At 35.5% G+C, this 22,087-nt stretch overlaps 1 protein-coding gene across 1 annotated transcript in view; it reads left to right on the top strand.

The window, feature by feature from the left end:
• Positions 1-411: 411 nt before the first annotated feature.
• The window catches only part of LOC114094071 (putative selection and upkeep of intraepithelial T-cells protein 1 homolog), a 33,833-nt gene continuing 12,157 nt past the window's right edge, over positions 412-22,087 (top strand). The window contains exon 1 of the mRNA XM_027937020.2: positions 412-613. Within this exon, the coding sequence (XP_027792821.2) occupies positions 412-613 (202 nt within the window). The remainder of the gene's footprint in view (positions 614-22,087) is intronic.

Below are 22,087 nucleotides of genomic sequence, written 5' to 3'. Positions count from 1 at the left end.
GACAGACCTAGGGAATAGAATCTTATCTCCTAAGCCTCTTTACTGTAAACATTTGTCACATGTAATTACATTTACTTACACAGAAAAGTATACCAACAAAGATTTAGCCTTATTATTAGGGGAGAACCGAGTGGCCGTTTCAGAAAGGAATATGGCTTTCTGAATTTTATCTTCATGGAGAACTTGTAATTAGAGATAGATGTGTGGACTCGTGTGGTCAATAAAGAGCAAAGGGGAAAATGAAATTGGCTTCCTCAATCAAATGTGAGGGCTTTTCATTCATATGATAGTTTGATTTTTGACTCAGCAGATAAATGTGATAGTTGTCAATGGATACCTCAAAAACAAACAAAACCCAGCTTCCTAGGTGCCAGTGTTTCAGAGAAGAGGGAAAAATAGCTGATGGCAACAATGTTGTGCAAATACCACCCTGTGTACACGGGCAGTTCTAGCAGCCTGGGAAAGCACTTCTCTCTGCCGCACAGTGACAAGGAGAAGGTCCACAGAGGCTTTACTAGTGAGGAGGTGCAACCTTGTGAAGAGCAAGGAGCTTTCTCAGGAAGCATGAGGCAACGAGGACCTCCATCAGATTCATATGAGGAAGCCTTGTTAAGCAAGAGGACTTGAGCAAAACCTAGTAAGACTGATGAGTGAGGCAGAGAGAAAATTATGAAGGCTCCACATGCCAGGTTGATGAATTTAAGTTTTAACCTCTATGTAAGAGAATTGTAACAGTCTAAGCAGTCACGTGCATAGAGGTTAAAAGCAGGGTCTAAGAAAGGGACCAACTAAGTCAAGATTCTGCCCTTGTCATTTAGCTGTATGAGTTTAGGAAAATTACTAAAACTTTGTGTTTCCATTTTTCATCTGTTACAGGGGATGATGATTTCTTTCTCATTGTATTTATTGTTGGAATTAATGGAGTAATAATATCTAAAGTCACCAGAATAATACCTGATAACTACTATACTATAAAGTATAAGTACTGTAAAGAACTCAAGGACTATAAGTATTAATTTTCTTACCACTTTTAATATTGTTGAAATTTAGTAATATTTAAGACAGATGAAAATGGAGAGCCTTGGAATCAGACTCACACCCTGGCTTTACTACTTAACAGTTACCTCAAGTTATTTGTGTAATTTCTGTACCTCTGTTTACTATCCAGAAAATAAATAAGAGTATATATTTCACATACCTAAATTCATTGAATATAAGTGTTTAAGTTTTTAAAAAGTGGAGCATAAAAATGCTCAAAAATGTTATTTTTAGCTATCGATAAAGAACTTATAGTCATGGCACAGTACATACAGATTTACATATTTGAAGTGCGATTCTGAAGGCTGAGGAAGGAATGGAGGCAGTAACATCACATGGCAAACAGAATGAATATTTCCACCCAAACAGGTGTTGCTGGGGAAGAAACGAAAAGATCACCACTTAAGAGAGAGAATAACTGTACATACTCCTGGATTAAATTGAGGGAATAGCAGAGAAGTATTTTCACATGACTTCTGAACTTCTTGGATGTGTAACTTGGTGGCTAAATTATGTCATTAGTCATGATAAGACCCTTGGGAAGAAAAGCAATTAAATTTTGAACAGGTCAACTTTTAGATTTCTATGCAATTGTTTTTATTTACCCTAGTGAATTAATTATGAAACACACATTATTCTTTGCTACAATTGTTAAGGTACATGACTTGGCTAAAGATTTTTAGGATTTTTAATATAGGAATTATAACTTCTCTTCAAAATATGTTGCAGAATCTTGTAGTGTGTCCAGCATATATTAGATGTGCTGGCTGTCTCCTGTTTGCTTCCCCAGATACAATCTCCATTTTCTCCACCTTTCTCTGTTTCTCACAAAATGAAACTAAGAATTATAGCAATTGGCTCTCTTTTCAGTGGCTTCTGGTGAAATAATAAGCAGATTACAGGAATGAAAGAGGATGACTTTGGAATATTTGCTCTCTCAGACTTTTCTGCTGGGTTGCTGTGTGAGCTATTTGCCCAATCATTAAGCAGGCAAACAAACAAAACCAAACATTAAACAAACAAAAAATCCTACCCCGTAGCCCTCTCTACCCATAAGTTTTGGTTACTGCTTCCTGCCTTTACTTCCTCAGGTGTACGGGTGATCACAATCTCTTTATGTTAGCTCCAGGGTCCTGCTTTGCTCCTCCAAACTTCTCTACATCTTATTTGTACATTTGTAAATAAGCTTTTTAATTAATATTCCAGGAACTTGAGCATGTCATCCATTTCTTGTTGAAACCCTGGCTGGTAACAGGAATTGATATTGAATGTAGCTCCTAGAAAGAGATTCCCAACATGTGCTTCTGAAATTGGGTTTCTCATGTACTGGGGGAAGGCACAGCTGACCCTACTGAAAGGAATGGAAAAAAAAAATCTATAGCATGCCACAGCACCAGATTTATTCAAATTATGAATATTGGTGGTATAGGATCAAGTGCAGGTGGTGAAGAAGGCACAAGGAAGGAAAGAAAATAACATGGTTGGTATGGTCAAAAAGTAATTATAAAGACTACAAAGTTCTCTACCTTCTTAGGACTGTCCTATAAGATGGACCTGATGAAAAGGAAAATTTAAAAGCAATGAATCCACAGTTGAGAACCAGGGGGTCTCCATCCTAATTCTGGAAAAGCTCATTTTTCTCTAATTATAAGAGATGGAAATGAGAATTGAATCCAAGGTCTAATTTTAAGGGTTTCAGAATTGGAGTAATAGTTAAATGCTCCATTTATAAAAAAAAGTCTCTTCAGCTAATTTAAAGACACTCTAAGGCAGACTAAAATGTTGAGACATGGGAAAAGGGGATTTGGGCACAGAGGGACAGGGCCATGCACAGGATTAACAATATGGATATCCTTGCATTTAGGATTTATTTAGCTATCACCCCTGAATGTTCAACTTATTATTTCAGGAGACTAGCTTAAGCTGAACTGGTGGCTAGCTATCATAAAGGAAACGTTATTTTATACTCAAGGGGTGGATACTGACTCTGTCTATCATTGGATGTGAGTTCCCGACTGGTAGCACTTCATCGTGCACAGATATTCATACACATAAAAAATGCCTTTTCCTTTTCTTTTTTTTAATCACATGCAACATTGTCTCTGACCAGGAAATTCATTTTACAGCAAAGGAAGTGCACCAATGTGCTCAGGACCATGAGATTCACCAGTCTTACCATGTACCCATGACCTAGATATAGCTGATTTGATAGAATCTGATAAAGGCTTAGGTGTAACACTAGCCCTAGAACATGTGGGATTCGCTTAAACTAGAGGATAACTGATTGTGACTTCTCTCTAAAGCAGAATGCAAAGTCCTAGAAACCAAGGAGTAGATATGGAAGATGATCCTCTCATTATGTGACCTTATAACCTACTTAAAAAATGTTTACTTCCCCTCTTATAGTCTTCAATTCAGTGTGTTTGGAGGTCCCAGGATCTCACAGAGGAAGGTTTTCACTATATGACACAATTATGAATGAGATGAATTAGAAGCTGAGACTTTCCCCTAACCACCTGGAGCTTCTCACACCACTTAACCAAGAATCAGAAAAGTGCATCACTGCAGGACTGGAGAGACTGATCCAGGGTCAGAGGTGACTTGACCAATACTCCTGGTCCTTAGAGACGTGAAGTTACCCAATAAGAGTAGCGAAATCAAGGGCTCAGAGCCATAGAAATAAATCTCTGAAGGACCCTACTAGGTTAAGAACCTAGCTAAGGTGCTGATTAAAGGCAAGTATTACACAGAGCAAGCAATGGAGGAAGAAGGTACTACAACTACCATGTTTATATTTTTGCAATGAGTTGACTTAATAATAACTATGTTCTGTATTTTTAATCATAAAATTTTTGCCTATTTTTCTTCCAAGATACTTCACAGGTGTGACATTGCTGATGACAGACTATGTTTCATGCAGGAAGTGTGACCAAATTAATATTACCTATTAATTACAGGATATGGTACCTTATAGGATTGAAGTTTCCCCATAGTAATTATGCAAACATATTCCACAGCTGAAGGACAAGACTAGACTGAGGACAAAACTCTTGCTAAGAGGCAAAGATTACTGAGGTGCTCATCTTACTTTGTCTATCTACATCTATTCTGCAGTTCTCCAAAGATAATTTTAAAAACAATTTTTTAAAAAGCCAAATATATATTGTACCTTTATTTTATTTATTTATATATGGTGCTTAGAATCAAACGCAGTGCCTCACACATGCTAGGCAAGTGCTCTATCATTGAACCAAAACCCCAGCCCCAAGCATTGATCTTAATATAGAAAATATTGTCCTTTGGAATATTGCTATAATGAACCCCAAATGTTTACCATGCACTTCTGGTATCCCTTCATATAAGATTTTATACCTGGTCAACTCACTTTAAAATTATGTATGAAACACTTGAGAGTCTTTTGTGGGGAATACCACTGGTATTTTAAAACATTCTCCCAGATGATTTCATTTACTACTGAAGTTGAAAACTATCTTTTTATGGGTAATGGATATTTCTGATTTGCCCTTAAGATTTTTCAGGGCTTTTATGAGAGGGAGAGTAACAGTGTTTTTTCAACTGGGTCTTTAGAAATTAATTTAAAATTCTGTTTTTTCTAATGTTCTCTGAATATGATTATGCTTTAATTATGTGTGGAACTGCAATGTTATGAAAATACATACTTCATCTTGCAAATGAGAAGTGGTTTCATGTGTTGTTATCTCCACCTATTATATAAGTCAATGAGAATACATTCTTTCACTGTTTACCTAGTCAGAGATGGGAAAACCCAACAAAGTAAGAGCATTTACATGAACTTCAAAAGTTTTTTTTTCCCCATCCAGCCCCTATGTATAATTTTTAAAATTAGTGCATATGGATATGTGTGTGTGTGTGTGTGTGTATGTGTGTATATATATATATATATATATATATATATATATATATGTTAAATTAACTGTTGATATATTCATATATATGGAAAGTTGGACAATTTCATTTTACCATTTCTCCCTCCTTGATCTCTTCTATTTTCATGAAATTCTACCCATTTTTCTTTTTTCTTTCTTTTTTCCCACTTATTGTGGTCTAGTTTTTCCATGTGAGAGAAAACATTTGACCCTTGAACATTCTTGGGTCTGGCTTATCTCACTTAGAATGCTATTCTCCAGTTCTATTTTTTTATCAGCAAATGCCATAATTTTATTCCTCTTTATATCTGAGTAAAACTCCATTGTGTGTGTGTGTATGTGTGTGTATATGTATGTATGTATGTATATGTATATAGATAGATAGATAGATAGATAGATCGATCGATCGATCGATCGATCTTTCCTAAGAATCTCTCTTTCATAGCCTCTAGTCTTACTTATTCTTGGGGGCTAACACAAGAGTATATCTTAAGTTAAATTTAACTATTATTTTTCTTTTAAATTCCCAGGAATGGCCGTGTTTTGGTTTTAACTGTTTTTGCTAGGTGTTTAAGATGAAGCAGGTCAAACTGACTTTTGTTTCTATATATTGTTAAGAGTCAGTTGAACCAACAATAAAAATTAAAAAATAAAAATAAAAAAAGGGTCAGTTGAGTTCTCATTGGAGTCACTTGTAGGGGAACTTGAGAACAGATTCTTAGCTTTGCAAGTGCCATTTGCACGAGGATGGATCAGCACCTCACTGACCATGTGACTTTCCTTGGAAGCATCAGAGATGTCTCCCTTTTTCAATGACCCTTCTCTTTATAGGAAGTGCACCAATTGGCTTTCTGTTCTCTGATGGTCTCATTAATCTCCCTGATTTGGATGTTATGTGGCCCAGAGTTGCAAAGCTCTTTAGAAGTTCCCTGTTGCCTGGGTTTAGACTGACTCAGAAGGCAAGAGCCAAATATTGGCTTTCTTGGCCCTTTTAACTTAAATTTAAACATCTAGTAAGTCAGTCTCACCAGTCTTAATTTGATTACTAGGTTTTAACTTTAATGTGTATAACCTTACAGTCTTTTACCCCTTTTATTAATTGGGGTCTGTACTATTATATCTGTCCTGTAGGTGATGGCTTATTATCTTATATTAACCCAGGTTGTGCATTCTTGAAGCAATACCTCTGCAAAACATTAACAGGCAACATTTAGACAGTTTATAAGAAAAATACAAAATAAAATTAACAAGAGTAAAAACAGTAGAACATCAGCTTGATATAATGTTCCTTTAAACCTTCTACCTTAAAAACTTGTATACCTTGAAAATATAAACATATTTAATATACAAAGAAGAGTAATAGCATATGACACTGATGTTTTTATATTAACCAAGTTTAGCTCTGAAAGAAAAATTTAGACTTTGTAAGATAGTACACTACTTCAAAATAACAGTTGTTATTTAACAGTTGTAAAAACCTTAATTTTTTCAAGATTATTTATTCTAAAAAATAAAACTTAACAGACACCATGTCAGTAAATTAATGTCTTAAGAAATCTTTGCCATTTTAACACATAGATTAGACTTTGGCTTATATCAGTATATTAACATTTGACCTTAGGGGAAAACTTTTATTAGCTTTGACTGGTTGTTTCATCATAGACACACACACACACACTTATATATAATATAAAAAATATATATAATATTTATATATATATATATATATATATATAAACATACAAACATATTGAAATTTGTCCTTTACTTACACATACCATCTTTATCATTTAAACTTTCTTGTTTATTTCATCTCATAGACTTTCTTACCCAGAAACACTTTCTTTTCCCTCTATTGAATATAGTTTTCATGCCTAAAACCTTCTAATTTCTCTTTCCTTCCTTTTAACCCCCTTTTTGTTCACATTCTGAAACAACCCTTGTAAATTTCTGAATTTAGGAAAATTATTCCATTTTAATAAGAAATATTTTGTTATGTACAGGACATAGTTAATCACATCTGTTTACCATTTCATGAAAACATAAAAAAATGTTTAAGTACATAGAATTAAATCCGTTGGGACTTTAAACTCTTAGTAACCTTATCTTCAGTGATGACAAAGCAAATTTAACACCCCCTGCTTTTTTATTTACAAATTTATGAAAACACTGATAATGTTACCAATGGAATTCAAGGAGTTAAGAATACTTGATGGTATGTTTAACAGTTAGCATTTTCACTTTGTAAATTAATCATATGTCTAACAAATAAATTTATGAGTAATCCCATGTCAAATATATTTTACTTATTTTTACCAAGATATCAGAGAAATGTATTGAACAGTATTAGCCATTTTTTCCTTGTTGAAGAACAGTCCTAGAACCAAGGGGTATTAGACATTTCATAGACATCAACATTTAATTAGTTCTTTGACCACCTAAAGAGACTTGTGAGTTAATTTTAAAGACATCTTTACTTTCATCTGTTTACCCAATTTAAATTGAACCTTCTTAAATCATATTAATTAAAGGTATTTGGGTTTATATTTTTTAAAATATGAACACTTATTATATATCTGCCAATTTTTACATCATGTACATAATATATGGATGCATGCACATATAGAGATTCAACATATAATGCAAGTGTGCACACATAACACAAGAGCAAAGGCCTTATAGTTTTTTGTAGGTGAATCTCCATTGCTATGTTACAGATGTTTAAAAACTCCATAGTTGAATAAAAAATAGGACTGATCAGAAAAATATTAACCTAGGTGCATAGGACCCAAATCATGAGCTCAAAAAATATGGAATTTGAGGGGAAAAAACAGAGTCCCAGAAAAAATGACACAGCCAATAACTATTTAAGTGAAATATCATACAATTTACTTTTTGGTTTAGTCAAGTTTGAGTTCAGGTAAAGACACTTTTTATTTATTTTCTCCCCCTTAAGCCTCAGACCAACATCCTAAAAACTTATGTTATCTCATTTAAAGTTATGGGATATTTTATGCAAAGGTTTGGGGCAAAGAAGGATATAAGAGCTTATAGCCAGGAGAGGACACTCCCTACATTTTTGCTCCTGTTCTTTCCCCACTATTGCTTCCATTTTAACTTCTTGCTTTTGCCTTTTGATCTTCTCTCTTGGAAGCTATCTCACCCAAACAACAGTGGGGCACCATGTCCCCACAAGGCAGTGGGCTAATACTGGTTAACAAAAGAACATGAAAGGAGGCAGAGGCTGTTTACCTGTTTGTACCTCCACAAATCACTGTGGAGGTACAATGCCCATAAGCATTGTGCAGGGCCCACATGGATCAAATATTCACTTTACAAGAAATCATAGATTCATAGCTAATAACTTGTCAAAAGATCTCTAATCTCATGTTTTATTTTTATATCCCGGGCTTTTAAAAGGTGTCATAAAATTTGTAGTTGAACCCTTTTATGTGATCTAGGTAAATTACCCATTACCCTGACTGCTTACCTGTTTTGAGCTCTGAATTTCCTTATGGCCAGGGATCCCTGAAGCAAAAGCCATCCTGATTACCCCCACATTTAGCACTAAAAACTGAAGGGCCTACCCCTCCAGCACTGTAGGTAGCTTGAGGGTGTGGAGAAACCCCTCCAGGAATGGATTCAGAGAACTGCAACTATTTTATTGCGCAGAAAAAATAGCTTTCATAGTGGGTATGTGCTAATTTACATATAACAGTCATGGTAGGCCAGAGATGATACACAACATATCATATTACAGGAGTCCAGACAGCAAGAGTTAAGAAACTGCCATGCAGGCTGGCCATGTACCAACAGGAGAATAACTTCCTATCAAAAGAGCAAGGAAATTGTGCTTTTCAGTATTCTGATAGCACTTTATCCCCAAACATAGCATTCTGTTAGGACTTCTCTGCTGTACAGTGAGCAGGATAAGCATTCCTCCATGAGGGTCCAGAATCAGGCCTACCAACAGGTCACAAACTATCATAAGCTAACTTTTCCCCTCTGAACATTCTTGAATTAACACAGGAACTTTGGAGGGACACCTCATACGCAAACCACAACAGGAACTAAGATAATGATAAGATTTAGGGATTCTGAATCCACTGAAGTCTCATCCTAGAGCCATGCTCATCAGTAGATGACCTTCCTTATTATATATTTTACCAAATTTAAGTAGATATATCATACATATTTCTTAAATTTGCATTCTTCTTAATTTTTCCTTTTGTCTCCCTCTCTGCAGCTCACCTCTCTATTTCCTCCCATCTTCTCTCCCACTTCAGCCACACTTACCTACCTAAAGTCTTTTGCATTACTATCTTCTCTTATGTCTACAAAGTTAAGGTGCTTCCTCAGCCTAAAAAACTTTCTCTACTGCTTTGCTCAACTGGGTTTATCATTCACTTGGCTGCAAGGCTGTTCTCAGCCATTGTTAGCTCTCTGAAGCCTTCTTTGAGTGCCTAATCTGAATTTCAGTCCTCCTATTTGTGCTTTCATAGTTCCATTTCATTTGTCTCTATGTTCTGGTATAGCATTTAAAATCAATTATGATAGCTCTTTTGTTAAGCACAAATCATATGATATGTATAAATCAGATTTGTTTTACTTATCCCAGCTTGAGGCAAGTCGTGTTGATACCTGAGCGAGGCCAAGTGTAACCACTAAGCTAAGCGCTCCACCCTCAGGTTGATGTAACCAGTCATCCCTGTGAAATTTCCCCTAGAAAGGAACTATCAGGCTAGCAGAAACATGCCCAGAGTTTGAAGCAAGAGAAGGGGCTTTGGTAGTTTGTTTACCTTGTCTCTGTATGACTCTGGAACATCTTACCTTGCCTGCAGAAAAACTGCTAAAACACTGTCAAGACATTCAGGTGACTAAACTGGACTTCTTTCTGTAGGAACAACAGAGTTGACTTCGGATTACAGTCTCAAGTAAGTGAGGGGTTTTAGTAGGGTTTAGGATCATGGTTCTCTCTTCATAGTCTTCACTTATTCTATTCCTTCATCTTTTGTCTTCTTGGAGGGCTCCTGTCTTTAATTTATATGTGCTTGACAGACCTGTAGACTAGTGAGATCTGTGAGGTCAGTAGGATATAAAGCATCGAGCAGTCTTCCTCACCTTAGGGGGAAAATGTTTCTCAAATTTTTTTAATGGATCAATTGAATGTAATTTAATCTCTTAGCAAATATTGGGCTCAATTTCTGGCGATGACTAGATAACAAGTAAACAGTATTCCTATACATGTTATTCCTTAGCCACATAATAGTGAGTCTGGTTTCCATTGTACAATATTCTTGTAACCAGAATAATTCTCCTTTAATGTAGCTAGTTGTGATTAACAAAAACATAATCAGAAAGGAAAATCTCATGGTGAAATAAATGTTCATGATGAGTTTTTAAAATATTATATCTGAATTTTTTTTTTACTTTCTGAAATAATCCAGCACAAGAAAAAAAAATACTGCATGTTCTCAAACATATGTGTAATTTTAAAAAGTTGATTTCATACAAGTAGATACCAGATTAGTGGTCACTAGAGTCTAGGTAAGGAAAGTGAAATGGGAAGAAAGGAAGGTTAGATAATAGGTACAAAAATACACTTAGATAGAAGGAATAAGTTCTAGTGTTCCACAGTACTATAAGGTCACTATATTTTACAACTCATGTATTTTTCTAAAGAACTAGCAGAGAGGAGTTTGAAGGTTCCTAAAGCAAAGAAAGGCTAAATGTTTAATAATAAGGAAATGTTAACTTCCCTGATTTGAGCATTACACATTGAATTATCACATTGTACCCCATAAATATATAGTTATTAGATGTAAATTTTTAAAATTTTAAAGAAAACTGAAAATATTGACACAAAATATTACATTAAAGCCTTCATAAAACTATTTTAATTCAGTTATCCTCAATAGTCAAGAATGATATGTTGAAAACACTTTGATTTTGCTTAAAATAAACACATAACAGAAGGAAGATGGGTTGAGCATTGTTTCCATGAATCATACTGAGTCAAAAATATGCATCTCTTCTTTGTGATCTGATTTATTTTCTAGCAGGTTGAATGTGATTTGTATTAACTTTATAGGAGGGGGTATTGGGTATTGAGCTCAAACACTGAGTTACATCCCAAACCCTAATGTGTGTGTGTGTGTGTGTGTGTGTGTATTTTATTTAGATATGGGGTCTCTGAATTGCTTAGCACCTAGTCATTGCTGAGGCTGGCTTTTTAAAAAATTTTTATTGTTGGTTGTTCAAAACATTAAATAGTTCTTGACATATCATATTTCACACTTTGATTCAAGTGGGTTATGAACTCCCATTTTTACCCCGTTTACAGATTGCAGAATCACATTGGTTACACATCCACTGTTTTACATATTGAAATACTAGTGTCTGTTGTATTCTGCTGCCTTTCCTATCCTCTACTATCCCCCCTCCCCTCCCCTCCCCTCCCCTCCCATCTTCTCTCTCTACCCCATCTACTGTAATTCATTTCTCCCCCTTGTTTTTTTCCCCTTTCCCCTCACTTCCTCTTGTATGTAATTTTGTATAACCCTGAGGGTCTCCTTCCATTTCCATGCAATTTCCCTTCTCTCTCCCTTTCCCTCCCACCTCTCATCCCTGTTTAATGTTAATCTTCTTCTCATGCTCTTCCTCCCTACTCTGTTCTTAGTTGCTCTCCTTATATCAAAGAAGACATTTGGCATTTGTTTTTTAGGGATTGGCTAGCTTCATTTAGCATAATCTGCTCTAATGCCATCCATTTCCCTGCAAATTCTATGATTTTGTCATTTTTTAATGCAGAGTAATACTCCATTGTGTATAAATGCCACATTTTTTTTATCCACTCATCTATTGAAGGGCATCTAGGTTGGTTCCACAGTCTAGCTATTGTGAATTGTGCTGCTATGAACATCGATGTAGCAGTGTCCCTGTAGTATGCTCTTTTTAGGTCTTTAGGGAGTAGACCGAGAAGGGGAATAGCTGGGTCAAATGGTGGTTCCATTCCCAGCTTTCCAAGAAATCTCCATACTGCTTTCCAAATTGGCCACACCAAATTGCAGTCCCACCAGCAATGTACAAGTGTACCCTTTTCCCCACATCCTCGCCAGCACTTGTTGTTGTTTGACTTCATAATGGCTGCCAATCTTACTGGAGTGAGATGGTATCTTAGGGTGGTTTTGATTTGCATTTCTCTGACTGCTAGAGATGGTGAGTATTTTTTCATGTACTTGTTGATTGATTGTATGTCCTCCTCTGAGAAGTGTCTGTTCAGGTCCTAGGCCCATTTGTTGATTGGGTTTTTTGTTATCTTATTGTTTAATTTTTTGAATTCTTTGTATACTCTGGATATTAGGGCTCTATCTGAAGTGTGAGGAGTAAAGATTTGTTCTCAGGATGTAGGCTCCCTATTTACCTCTCTTATTGTCTCTCTTGCTGAGAAAAAACTTTTTAGTTTGAGTAAGTCCCATTTGTTGATTCTAGTTATTAACTCTTGTGCTATGGGTGTCCTATTGAGGAATTTGGAGCCCGACCCCACAGTATGTAGATCGGAGCCAACTTTTTCTTCTATCAGACTCAGTGTCTCTGATTTGATATCAAGCTCCTTGATCCATTTTGAGTTAACTTTTGTGCATGGCGAGAGAAAGGGATTCAGTTTCATTTTGTTGCATATGGATTTCCAGTTTTCCCAGCACCATATGTTGAAGATGCTATCCTTCCTCCATTGCATGCTTTTAGCCCCTTTATCAAATATAAGATAGTTGTAATTTTGTGGATTGGTCTCTGTGTCCACTATTCTGTACCATTGGTCCACCCGCCTGTTTTGGTACCAGCATCATGCTGTTTTTGTTACTATTTCTCTGTAGTATAGTTTGAAGTCTGGTATCGCTATACCGCCTGATTCACACTTCCTGCTTAGAGTTGTTTTTGCTATTCGGGGTCTTTTATTTTTCCATATGAATTTCATGATTGCTTTATCTATTTCTACAAGAAATGCCGTTGAGATTTTGATTGGCATTGCATTAAACCTATAGAGAACTATTGGTAATATCGCCATTTTGATGATGTTAGTTCTGCCTATCCATGAACAGGGTATATTTTTCCATCTTCTAAGATCTTCTTCTATTTCTCTCTTTAGGGTTCTGTAGTTTTCTATGTATAAGTCTTTCACCTCTTTTGTTAGGTTGATTCCCAAGTATTTTTTTTTTGAGGATACTGTGAATGGGAGTGGTTGTCCTCATTTCCATTTCAGAAGATTTGTCACTGATATACAGGAATGCCTTTGATTTATGCGTGTTGATTTTATATCCTGCCACTTTGCTGAATTCATTTATTAGCTCTAATAGTTTCTTTGTAGACCCTTTTGGGTCTGCTAGGTATAGAATCGTGTCACCTGCAAATAGTGATAATTTAAGTTCTTCTTTTCCTATTTTTATGCCTTTAATTTCTTTCGTCTAATTGCTCTGGCCAGAGTTTTGAGAACTATGTTGAACAGAAGTGGTGAGAGAGGGCATCCCTGTCTTGTTCCAGATTTTAGAGGGAATGCCTTCAATTTTTCTCCGTAAAGAATGATGCTAGCCTGAGGCTTAGCATAGATAGCTTTTACAATATTGAGGTATGTTCCTGTTATCCCTAGTTTTTCTAGAGTTTTGAACATAAAGGGATGCTGTACTTTGTCAAATACTTTTTGCGCATCTATCGAGATGATCATATGGTTCTTATCTTTAAGTCTATTGATGTGGTGAATAACATTTATTGATTTCCATATACTGAACCAGCCTTGCATCCCAGGGATGAATCCTACTTGATCATGGTGCACAATTTTTTTGATATGTTTTTGTATCCGATTCGCCAGAATTTTATTGAGGATTTTTGCATCTAGGTTCATTAGAGATATTGGTCTGTAGTTTTCTTTCTTTGAAGTGTCTTTGTCTGGTTTAGGAATCAGGGTGATGTTGGCCTCATAGTATGAATTTGGAAGTTCTCCCTCTTTTTCTATTTCCTGAAATAGCTTGAAAAGTATTAGTATTAGTTCTTCTTGAAAGGTTTTGTAAAACTCTGCTGTATACCCATCCAGTCCTGGGCTTTTCTTAGTTGGTAGTCTTTTGATGGCTTCTTCTATTTCCTCAATTGATATTGGTCTGTTTAGGTTGTCTATATCCTCCTGACTCAATCTGGGCAGATCATATAACTTAAAAAATTTATCGATGCCTTCACTATCTTCTAATGTATTGGAGTATAAGGATTCAAAATAATTTCTAATTATCTTCTGTATTTCTGAAGTGTCTGTTGTGATATTGCCTTTTTCATCCCGTATGCTAGTAATTTGAGTTCTCTCTCTTCTTCTCTTCGTTAGCATGGCTAAGGGTCTGTCGATCTTATTTATTTTTTCAAAGAACCAACTTTTAGTTTTGTCAATTTTTTCAATTGTTTTTTTTTGTTGTTGGATTTCATTGATTTCAGCTCTGATTTTAATTATGTCTTGCCTTCTATTTCTTTTGCTGTTGTTTTGCTCTTCTTTTTCTAGGATTTTGAGATGAAGTGTGAGATCATTTTGGTTTTTTCTTTTTTTAAGGAATGAACTCCAAGCAATGAATTTTCCTCTTAGAACTGCTTTCATTGTGTCCCATAGATTCCGATATGTTGTGTCTGTGTTTTCATTTATCTCTAAGAATTTTTTAATTTCCTCCTTGATGTCTTCTATAACCCATTGATCATTCAGTAACCTATTGTTCATTCTCCAAGTGATGCATGATTTTTCCTTCCTTCTTTTATTGTTGATTTCCAGTTTCATTCCATTATGATCAGATAAGATGCATGGTGTTATCTTGAGGCTGGCTTTTAACTCGGGATCCTCTTCCTCAGCCTCCAGAGCCCCTGGGATTACAGGGGTGTGCCACCATGCCCAGCTGTATTAACTTTTATAGTCTTTAATTGACATATTTGCATTTTGTTTAAACTTTTGAAACTTTCTTTAGTAAAATATGCATACATACAACATAGAATTTTAAGAATTTTAAGTGTTCTGCTCTGTAACCTTAAGTATACTCACATTGTTATACAACTATCACCACCATCCATCTCTAGAACTCTTTCATCTTCCCAAAATAAAACTCTCTATTCATTAAACACTAACTACCCATTGTTCAAATATTTTTTAGAACTCATCTATGTGGTAAGAAACATGTACCTGATCAAGATTATTATTTGAGTGAGATTGAAAATTTGGGGTTTTATATAGCTGTGTTCGAAAGGATGATGTTTCCCATAACAAGATCACTCCTCTATCCACTAATTCAAAATACATATTTGGATTTTATTCTAATTTTTATTAGAATTAAAATTAAAATTTCAGAGAAGTGCAAAGTGGATGTGGACACACAAATAAGTTCAGCATGATAACCTTTGCCTATTAGCAAGAGTTTTATCTACAGTCTATTCTTATCCTTCAGCTGGGTAATAAGTTTGCATAATTACCATGGGGAAGTTCCAATTCTACAAGGTATCTTATCCTGATGTATAATATTTATTTGCTTACATTTACTGCCTGAAACCTAGACTGTCATCAGCAGTGCTACATGTAAAGTATCTGCAGGGAAAAAAATGGGCAAAATTTTATGATTCATAAATATAGAATATAGCTGTTATAAACTCAGTTGGTCACAAACATATAAACAGGGTAATTGTAGTGCCTGCCTCCACTACCTGTTCTATGTTCTTCTTGCCTTCAATCAGCACCTCACCTACATGAGGTTCTTAACCTGATTCTTCAATTATTTATGTGGATTTGAACCTTTGGCTCTTCATTTATTGAGTATTTTCAGATCTCTATGGGCCAAAGTATTGATAAAATCACCTCTATGACCCCTGGGTCAGTCTCTCCAGCCCTCCAATGACTCACTTTTCTGATTTATGGTTCATTATTGTGAGAAGCTCCAAATGGTTCAGGGGAAGTCTCAGCTTCCAATTCATTAGATTCATAACTGTGTCCTCTGGTGAAAAAATTCCTCTGTGAGATCCTAGGATCTTCAAACATATTGAGGTGAAGATTATAAGAGGGGAAGCAAACATTATTCAAGTATATTATAAGGTCACATAATGAGAGGATCATGTCTTGTATTTTCTCATGGGTTTCCAGGACCATGCATTCCAGCTATAAAGATGGCAAAATCAGTTATTCACTAGTTTAAGGCAAATGTCAAATGTCTTAGGGCTGGTGTCCTACCTGAGTTTTTATCATGTTCTATCAAATCAGCTATATCTGGGTCACAGATACATAGTAAGAGTAGTGAATTCCATGGTCCTGAGCACATTGGTGTACTTCTTTTGTTAAAAAAAAATGAATTTCCTTGTCTGAGATGATATTGCATGGGATAAAAAAAGAATAATAAGGCATTTTGTATGTGTATGAATATCTGTTCATGATGAATTACCACCAGCTGGGAACCCAGATTCAATAAGTATCCACCCCTTGAGCATAAATTAATGTCTCCTCTATGATGGATGCCACCAACTAACCAGCAGTGTCCTGAAAATAATAAGCTTAACACTCAGCAGAGGTGATAGCTAAATAATCCTGACTGCAAGGAAATTAATGCTGTTAATCCCATGGATGGTTCTGTCCATGTTTGCCCAATTACCCTTGTCCCATGTCTCAGTGTTTCAGACTGCCTTATCCTATCCTTAAATTAGCTTAAGAGATTTTGTGAATGTAACATTTAATTATTGCTTTAATTCTGCAACCCTTAAAATTAGACCTTGAATTCAATCCTCATCTCCATCTCTAATGACTAGGGAGAAGATGAGCTCTTTGAGAGCTAGGATGGAGACTCCCTGGTTCTCCAAATATATTCTCAACTATGTATTCATAGCTTTTAGTTTTTCCTTTTCCTCATGTCTATCTTCTAAAACAGTCATAAAAAGGTAGAGAATTCCACAATCTTTATAATTATTTTTTGGCCATAGCAACCAAGCTATTTATTTTCCTTTCCTGTGCCTTCTTCTATACCTACACTCGATCCACCCATGTTCCAAATTTGAGTGGATTTGGTGTCATACCATGCTATAGATTGCTCTTTTTCATACCTTCCAGCATGGAGATTGCAATCTCCAATGCATGAGTAAACCAATTTCAGAAGCACATAGTGGGGATCTCTTTCTGGGAACTACTTTCAGTACTAACTCCTATTATCATCCAGATTCCCAGCAAGAAATGGATGGCATGCTCAAGTTTGGGAATATTAAATAAATAGCATATTTACAAATATGCAATCAAGGTGTAGATGAATTTGGAGGGCAAAGCAGAACATTGGAGTTAAGATAATGAGATTGTGACTGACCTTAGGCCTGAAGGAATAAAGGTAAGAAGCAGTGACTAAAATCTATGGACAGAAAGGGCTACAGGGTAGGTTTTGTGTATTTATTTGTTTAATGATTGGGCATACAGCTCACACAGCAACCCAGGAAGAAAGAAGCTGAAAGAGCAAATAATCCAAAGTCATCCTCTTTCATTCCTATAATCTTCTTGTTATTCTGCTTGCTAAACCTCACCAGAAACCATTGGGAATGGAGCCAATCACTGAAATCCTTAGCATTCTACTATGTAAGAAACAGAGAAGGATAGAGGAAAGTGGAAATTGGATCTGGAGAAGCAAACAGGAGACACCCAGCACGTCTAATATATGCTAGACACCCTGCAGGATCCTACAACATATTTTGAACAAGAAGTTGTAATCCCTTTACTCAAACACTTACACATCTATAGTGAAGTCATGTACCTAACAATTGTGGCAGAGTATTTAATTTTGTATATTCATAATTAAATAGGATAAGTAAAACAATTACATAGAAATCTAAAATTGATCTGTTCAAAATTCAATTGCTTTTCTTCCCAAGTGTCTTATCATGACTAATGATATTATTTATCCATCCAATTATACATCTCAGAAGTTAGGGGTCATATGAAAATAAATCTCTGCCATTCCCTCCATTCAGAGACTGATTTAGTCCTAGAGGTTGTACAGTTATTCTTTCTCTTTTGTCGCGATGTTTCATTTCTTCTCGAGTAACACATTCTTGGGTTGAGACACTCATTCTGCTTGCCATGTGGTGTTACTGACTCCATCTCTTCCTCAGTCTTCAAATCACATTTCAAATATGTAAATCTGGATATGCTGCGCCATGACTATAAATTCTTTATCACTATCTAGAGACACCCTTTTTTAAGCATTTTTGTTCTCCACTTTTAAAAAATCTAAACACCTACATTTAACAAATTTAATTATATGAAATATATACTCATCTTTTTCCAGAAGGTAGACTGAGTCATAGAAATTACATAAATAACTCAAAGTAGCTGTTAAGTAGTAAAACCAGGGTGTAAGTTTGGTTCCAAGGCTCTCACTTTTTCACTTCTCTTAAACACTGCTAAATTTAAACAATACTAAAAATAGTAAGAAAATGAGTACTTTGTCATCCTTAAGTTTTGGGAGGTTTTTTGGGGAGATACTGGGGACTGAACTCGAGGGCACTCGGCCACTGAGCCACATCCCCAGCCCTATTTTGTATTTTATTTAGAGACAAGGGTCTCATTGAATTGCTTAGCACCTTGCTTTTGCTGAGGCTCGCTTTGAACTCCCAATCCTCCTGTCTCAGCCTCCTGAGCCACTGGGATTACAGGCGTGCGCCGCAGCACCCATTCTTTATCCTCGAGTTTTTTATAGTACTTACACTTTTTAGTATAATAGTCATCAGATACTATTCTGTCCACTTTAGGTGTTATAACTCTATAAATTCCAATAATAATTTCATTGAGAAATAAAATATTATCCCCTACTTATAGTGGAAAAATGAAGAAACAGTTTCAGTAACTTGCTAAATGGCAAGACCAGGATTTCAACTTTGGTGGTCCCTTTCTAGGACCCTGCTTTTAACCACTATGCATATGACTGCTTAGCCTATTATAATTCCCTTGCCTAGAAGATAAAACTTAAATCAAAATTAAGTGCATTAACCTGGCAAGTGAAGCCTTCACAATTTGCCCTTTGCCTCACTTGTCAGTCTTACTAGGTTTTGCTCAAGTCCTCTTGCATGGAAGTCTTCCTGGTATTGAATCAGTACCTTCATGCTTAATGAGATAGCCCCTCACTCTTCACAAAGTAGCACCACCTCAGTAGTGAGGCCACTGTGGACCTACTCCCTGCCACTGTGCTGCAGAGGGAAGGACTTTCATAGGCTACTAGAGCTGCCCATGTACATGGGGTGGTACTTTCACGTCATTGTTGCCATCCAGTTATTCTTCCTCTGTTTTGAAGTACAAATAGATAAGTATCGGGTTTTTCAGCTGATTCAAAAAATCAAAATACTATACTAATGAAAAGTCTTCACATTTGACTGAGAAAGCCAGTTTCATTTCCCCTTTTGTTCTTTACTGACCACATGTGTCCAAAAATATGTCTCTAAATATGAGTTCTTCCTAAACAGGAAATTTAGAAGCTTTGCTACAATTGCAGGTTATATCACCTTCTGAAGTGGCCACTTGGTTCATACATTAAAAAGGCTAAATATGTCTTTTAAAAGGCTAAATATGTCTTTAAACTTTTCTGTGTAAGTAAATGTAACTAAATGTGACAAATGTTCACCATACAGAGGCTTCAGATATCAGGATCTATTCCCTAGATCTGCCACTTTGGAAAAGCAGATGACTCAATGAAGTTGTAAACCAGAAGACAAAAGACTCCTAGCCTGGGAGGAAGTGATTCTTCAATAGAAAAGAAAGTTCTCTCTGATTTAGCAAATAAAAATAGAAATTTAGCAAATAAAAATTGCAGGATGCTGGGTGCAGTGGTGACGTCTATAATCCCATCGGCTCAGGAGGTTGAGACAGGAGGATCGCGAGTTCAAAGCCTGCCTCAGCAAAAGCGAGTTGCTAAGCAACTCAGTGAGACCCTGTCTCTAAATAAAATAGGGCTGGGGATGTGGCTCAGTGGTCGAGTGCTCCTGAGTTCAATTCCTGGTACCCACTCCCAAATTTCAGGACACTAAACATTATAAGGGAAATGCTTATAGTAAAAATTATTCATTGTTTACTTTAACTGGTTGTCCCAATGTCTAACACAGAAACTTTACTTGAGAGTTAATTACTATAGAAAGATGTGAAGATGTTTGAACTCTGTAACTTTTTACTCCTCTTATTACTTTTTATAATTTTCCTCATTCTTTATCACAGGTGTAATGGAAACTATGAAGGTATTTTTGTGCAGACTCTTTGTTGTACTGTACCTCCTTCCAGTGATTACACGAAGTTCAGGTATGATCTCTGACTCAACTTTATGAGCATTAGCAAATGAAATTTTCCAAGGAAAGCAAGGAACAAACTAAACAGTTAAGTTCTTTTACAATTGTCCCTAACTTCTAATATGTAGTAATGAAATGAACATGGGTACTATAGGATGTAGCTTGCTTAAGAAGAATCACTCCTTACAAGCAAGCCTTCTTTACTCAGATTTGTGCCAGGTTCCAGAAAGAAAAAACAAATGAAGAAGAACTAATACTTGCCCTTGAGAACCCAAGACTAATGTTGAGGAGACATGATTTATGTCTCCTTTATTTTTATGGAGATGAAGATACAAGATGTGGATCCACATTGAAATCCCTATAAATTATCAGCAGAGTGTGGAATAAGATAAGGAAAGATGAGACCGGCTAATAGAATCTTGGTAGAGGATTAGAATTTGCATTTGTCTGGGTATCTATGCAAAACAGAAATAAATATAGGTTATTTAGAGACACATAAAAGTTTGAGATGACAAGTGACATAAAAGATATAGAAGTTTCTAGCAAAAGCTGCATGTTACATGGCAAAAATTTTACTGATACAAATTTAGGTGGGATCTTTTGCTAATAAAAATAATAACTGCCACAGATAACATTGAATCCATATTTTGAGCATAATTGTGAGTTTTAAGAAATATTCCCTATGAGTAGAACTGATGGCCAAAGTTTATGTTATTTATTATTATACTGAAAATGTTATTCTTAAGTAGTAACCAATATATACTTCTACAAACAGTGTATATGTGAGGGTAGGTAGACACTACAGGCATCAAAGCTTTTTATCTTTTCCAAACTTACAGATGAAAACTAGATTCTTACAGTAATTTTATTTTCTTATTAATGAGTAAGATTGAGTATCTTTCCAAAAACTTTTGTATTTCTTTTTCTCTGAACTGCTTGTTTACATCCTAACTTCTTTTTTACTTTGTGGTTTTGGTGTTTTATTTGTTGTTTTTAAATAATTCCTAAATATTGAGTGAATTTTTGATCTATTGCATCTGTTTCATGTATTTCCAAGAAGTTCATAATTCACTGGACTTTTAAATTCTATTTTGGATGTATAGAATATTTTTGCTTTCACTATTTTATTTTATAGATCATAAAGTTTTCCCCCAAGTTGTAATTCTCCTAATTGACTTTTAAATTTTTAACCCATTTTATTTTTGAAAGCAGGTTCAGGTTTATAAAAAAAAATAGTAAAGAAAGTATAGAGAGTTCCCTTATAATCTTACTTCCTCATTCCCATCTCCCACTCCCAACACACATACAGCTTCCCTTATTATTAACATCTTTCCTTAATATAGTACATTTATTATAATTGAGCCAGTATTAATAGATTATTATAAAGTAAAGTTCAATTTAGATTAGGTTTCACTCTTGTTGTATAGTTCTTTGGGTGCTAACAAAGAACTATATAAATGAGTAAAAGATGGCCTCTATGTAATGATACAATGCGGCTTGCTGCTTGCTGCTTACTGCTTCAAAACTGAGACCCATTAATCCAAAAGCCCACCAGTGCTAAATCCAAAATTTTATATATTCAATTGTTTTGAATATATCTCAAACAAGGAGTTTTTAACCATTTAATGCCTTTCTGCTTTGTATGTCCTATAAAACTGACCCCAACATCTGCTAGCTATAGATAACTCTGTAAATATAAAAACCTCAAGCATAACTGGGCAAGATGAGGTGTGATTATAATCCCAGTGATTTAGGAGGCTAAAGCAGGAGGATTGCAATTTTGAGTCTAGCCTCAGCAACTTAGTGAGATCCTATCTTAAAGTAAAATAAAAAGGGCT

The sequence above is a fragment of the Marmota flaviventris genome, chromosome 10 (assembly GCF_047511675.1).
Source record: "Marmota flaviventris isolate mMarFla1 chromosome 10, mMarFla1.hap1, whole genome shotgun sequence".
In the NCBI taxonomy this organism is placed as follows: Eukaryota; Metazoa; Chordata; class Mammalia; order Rodentia; family Sciuridae; genus Marmota; species Marmota flaviventris.
This window is presented reverse-complemented; position numbering and strand designations above follow the sequence as displayed.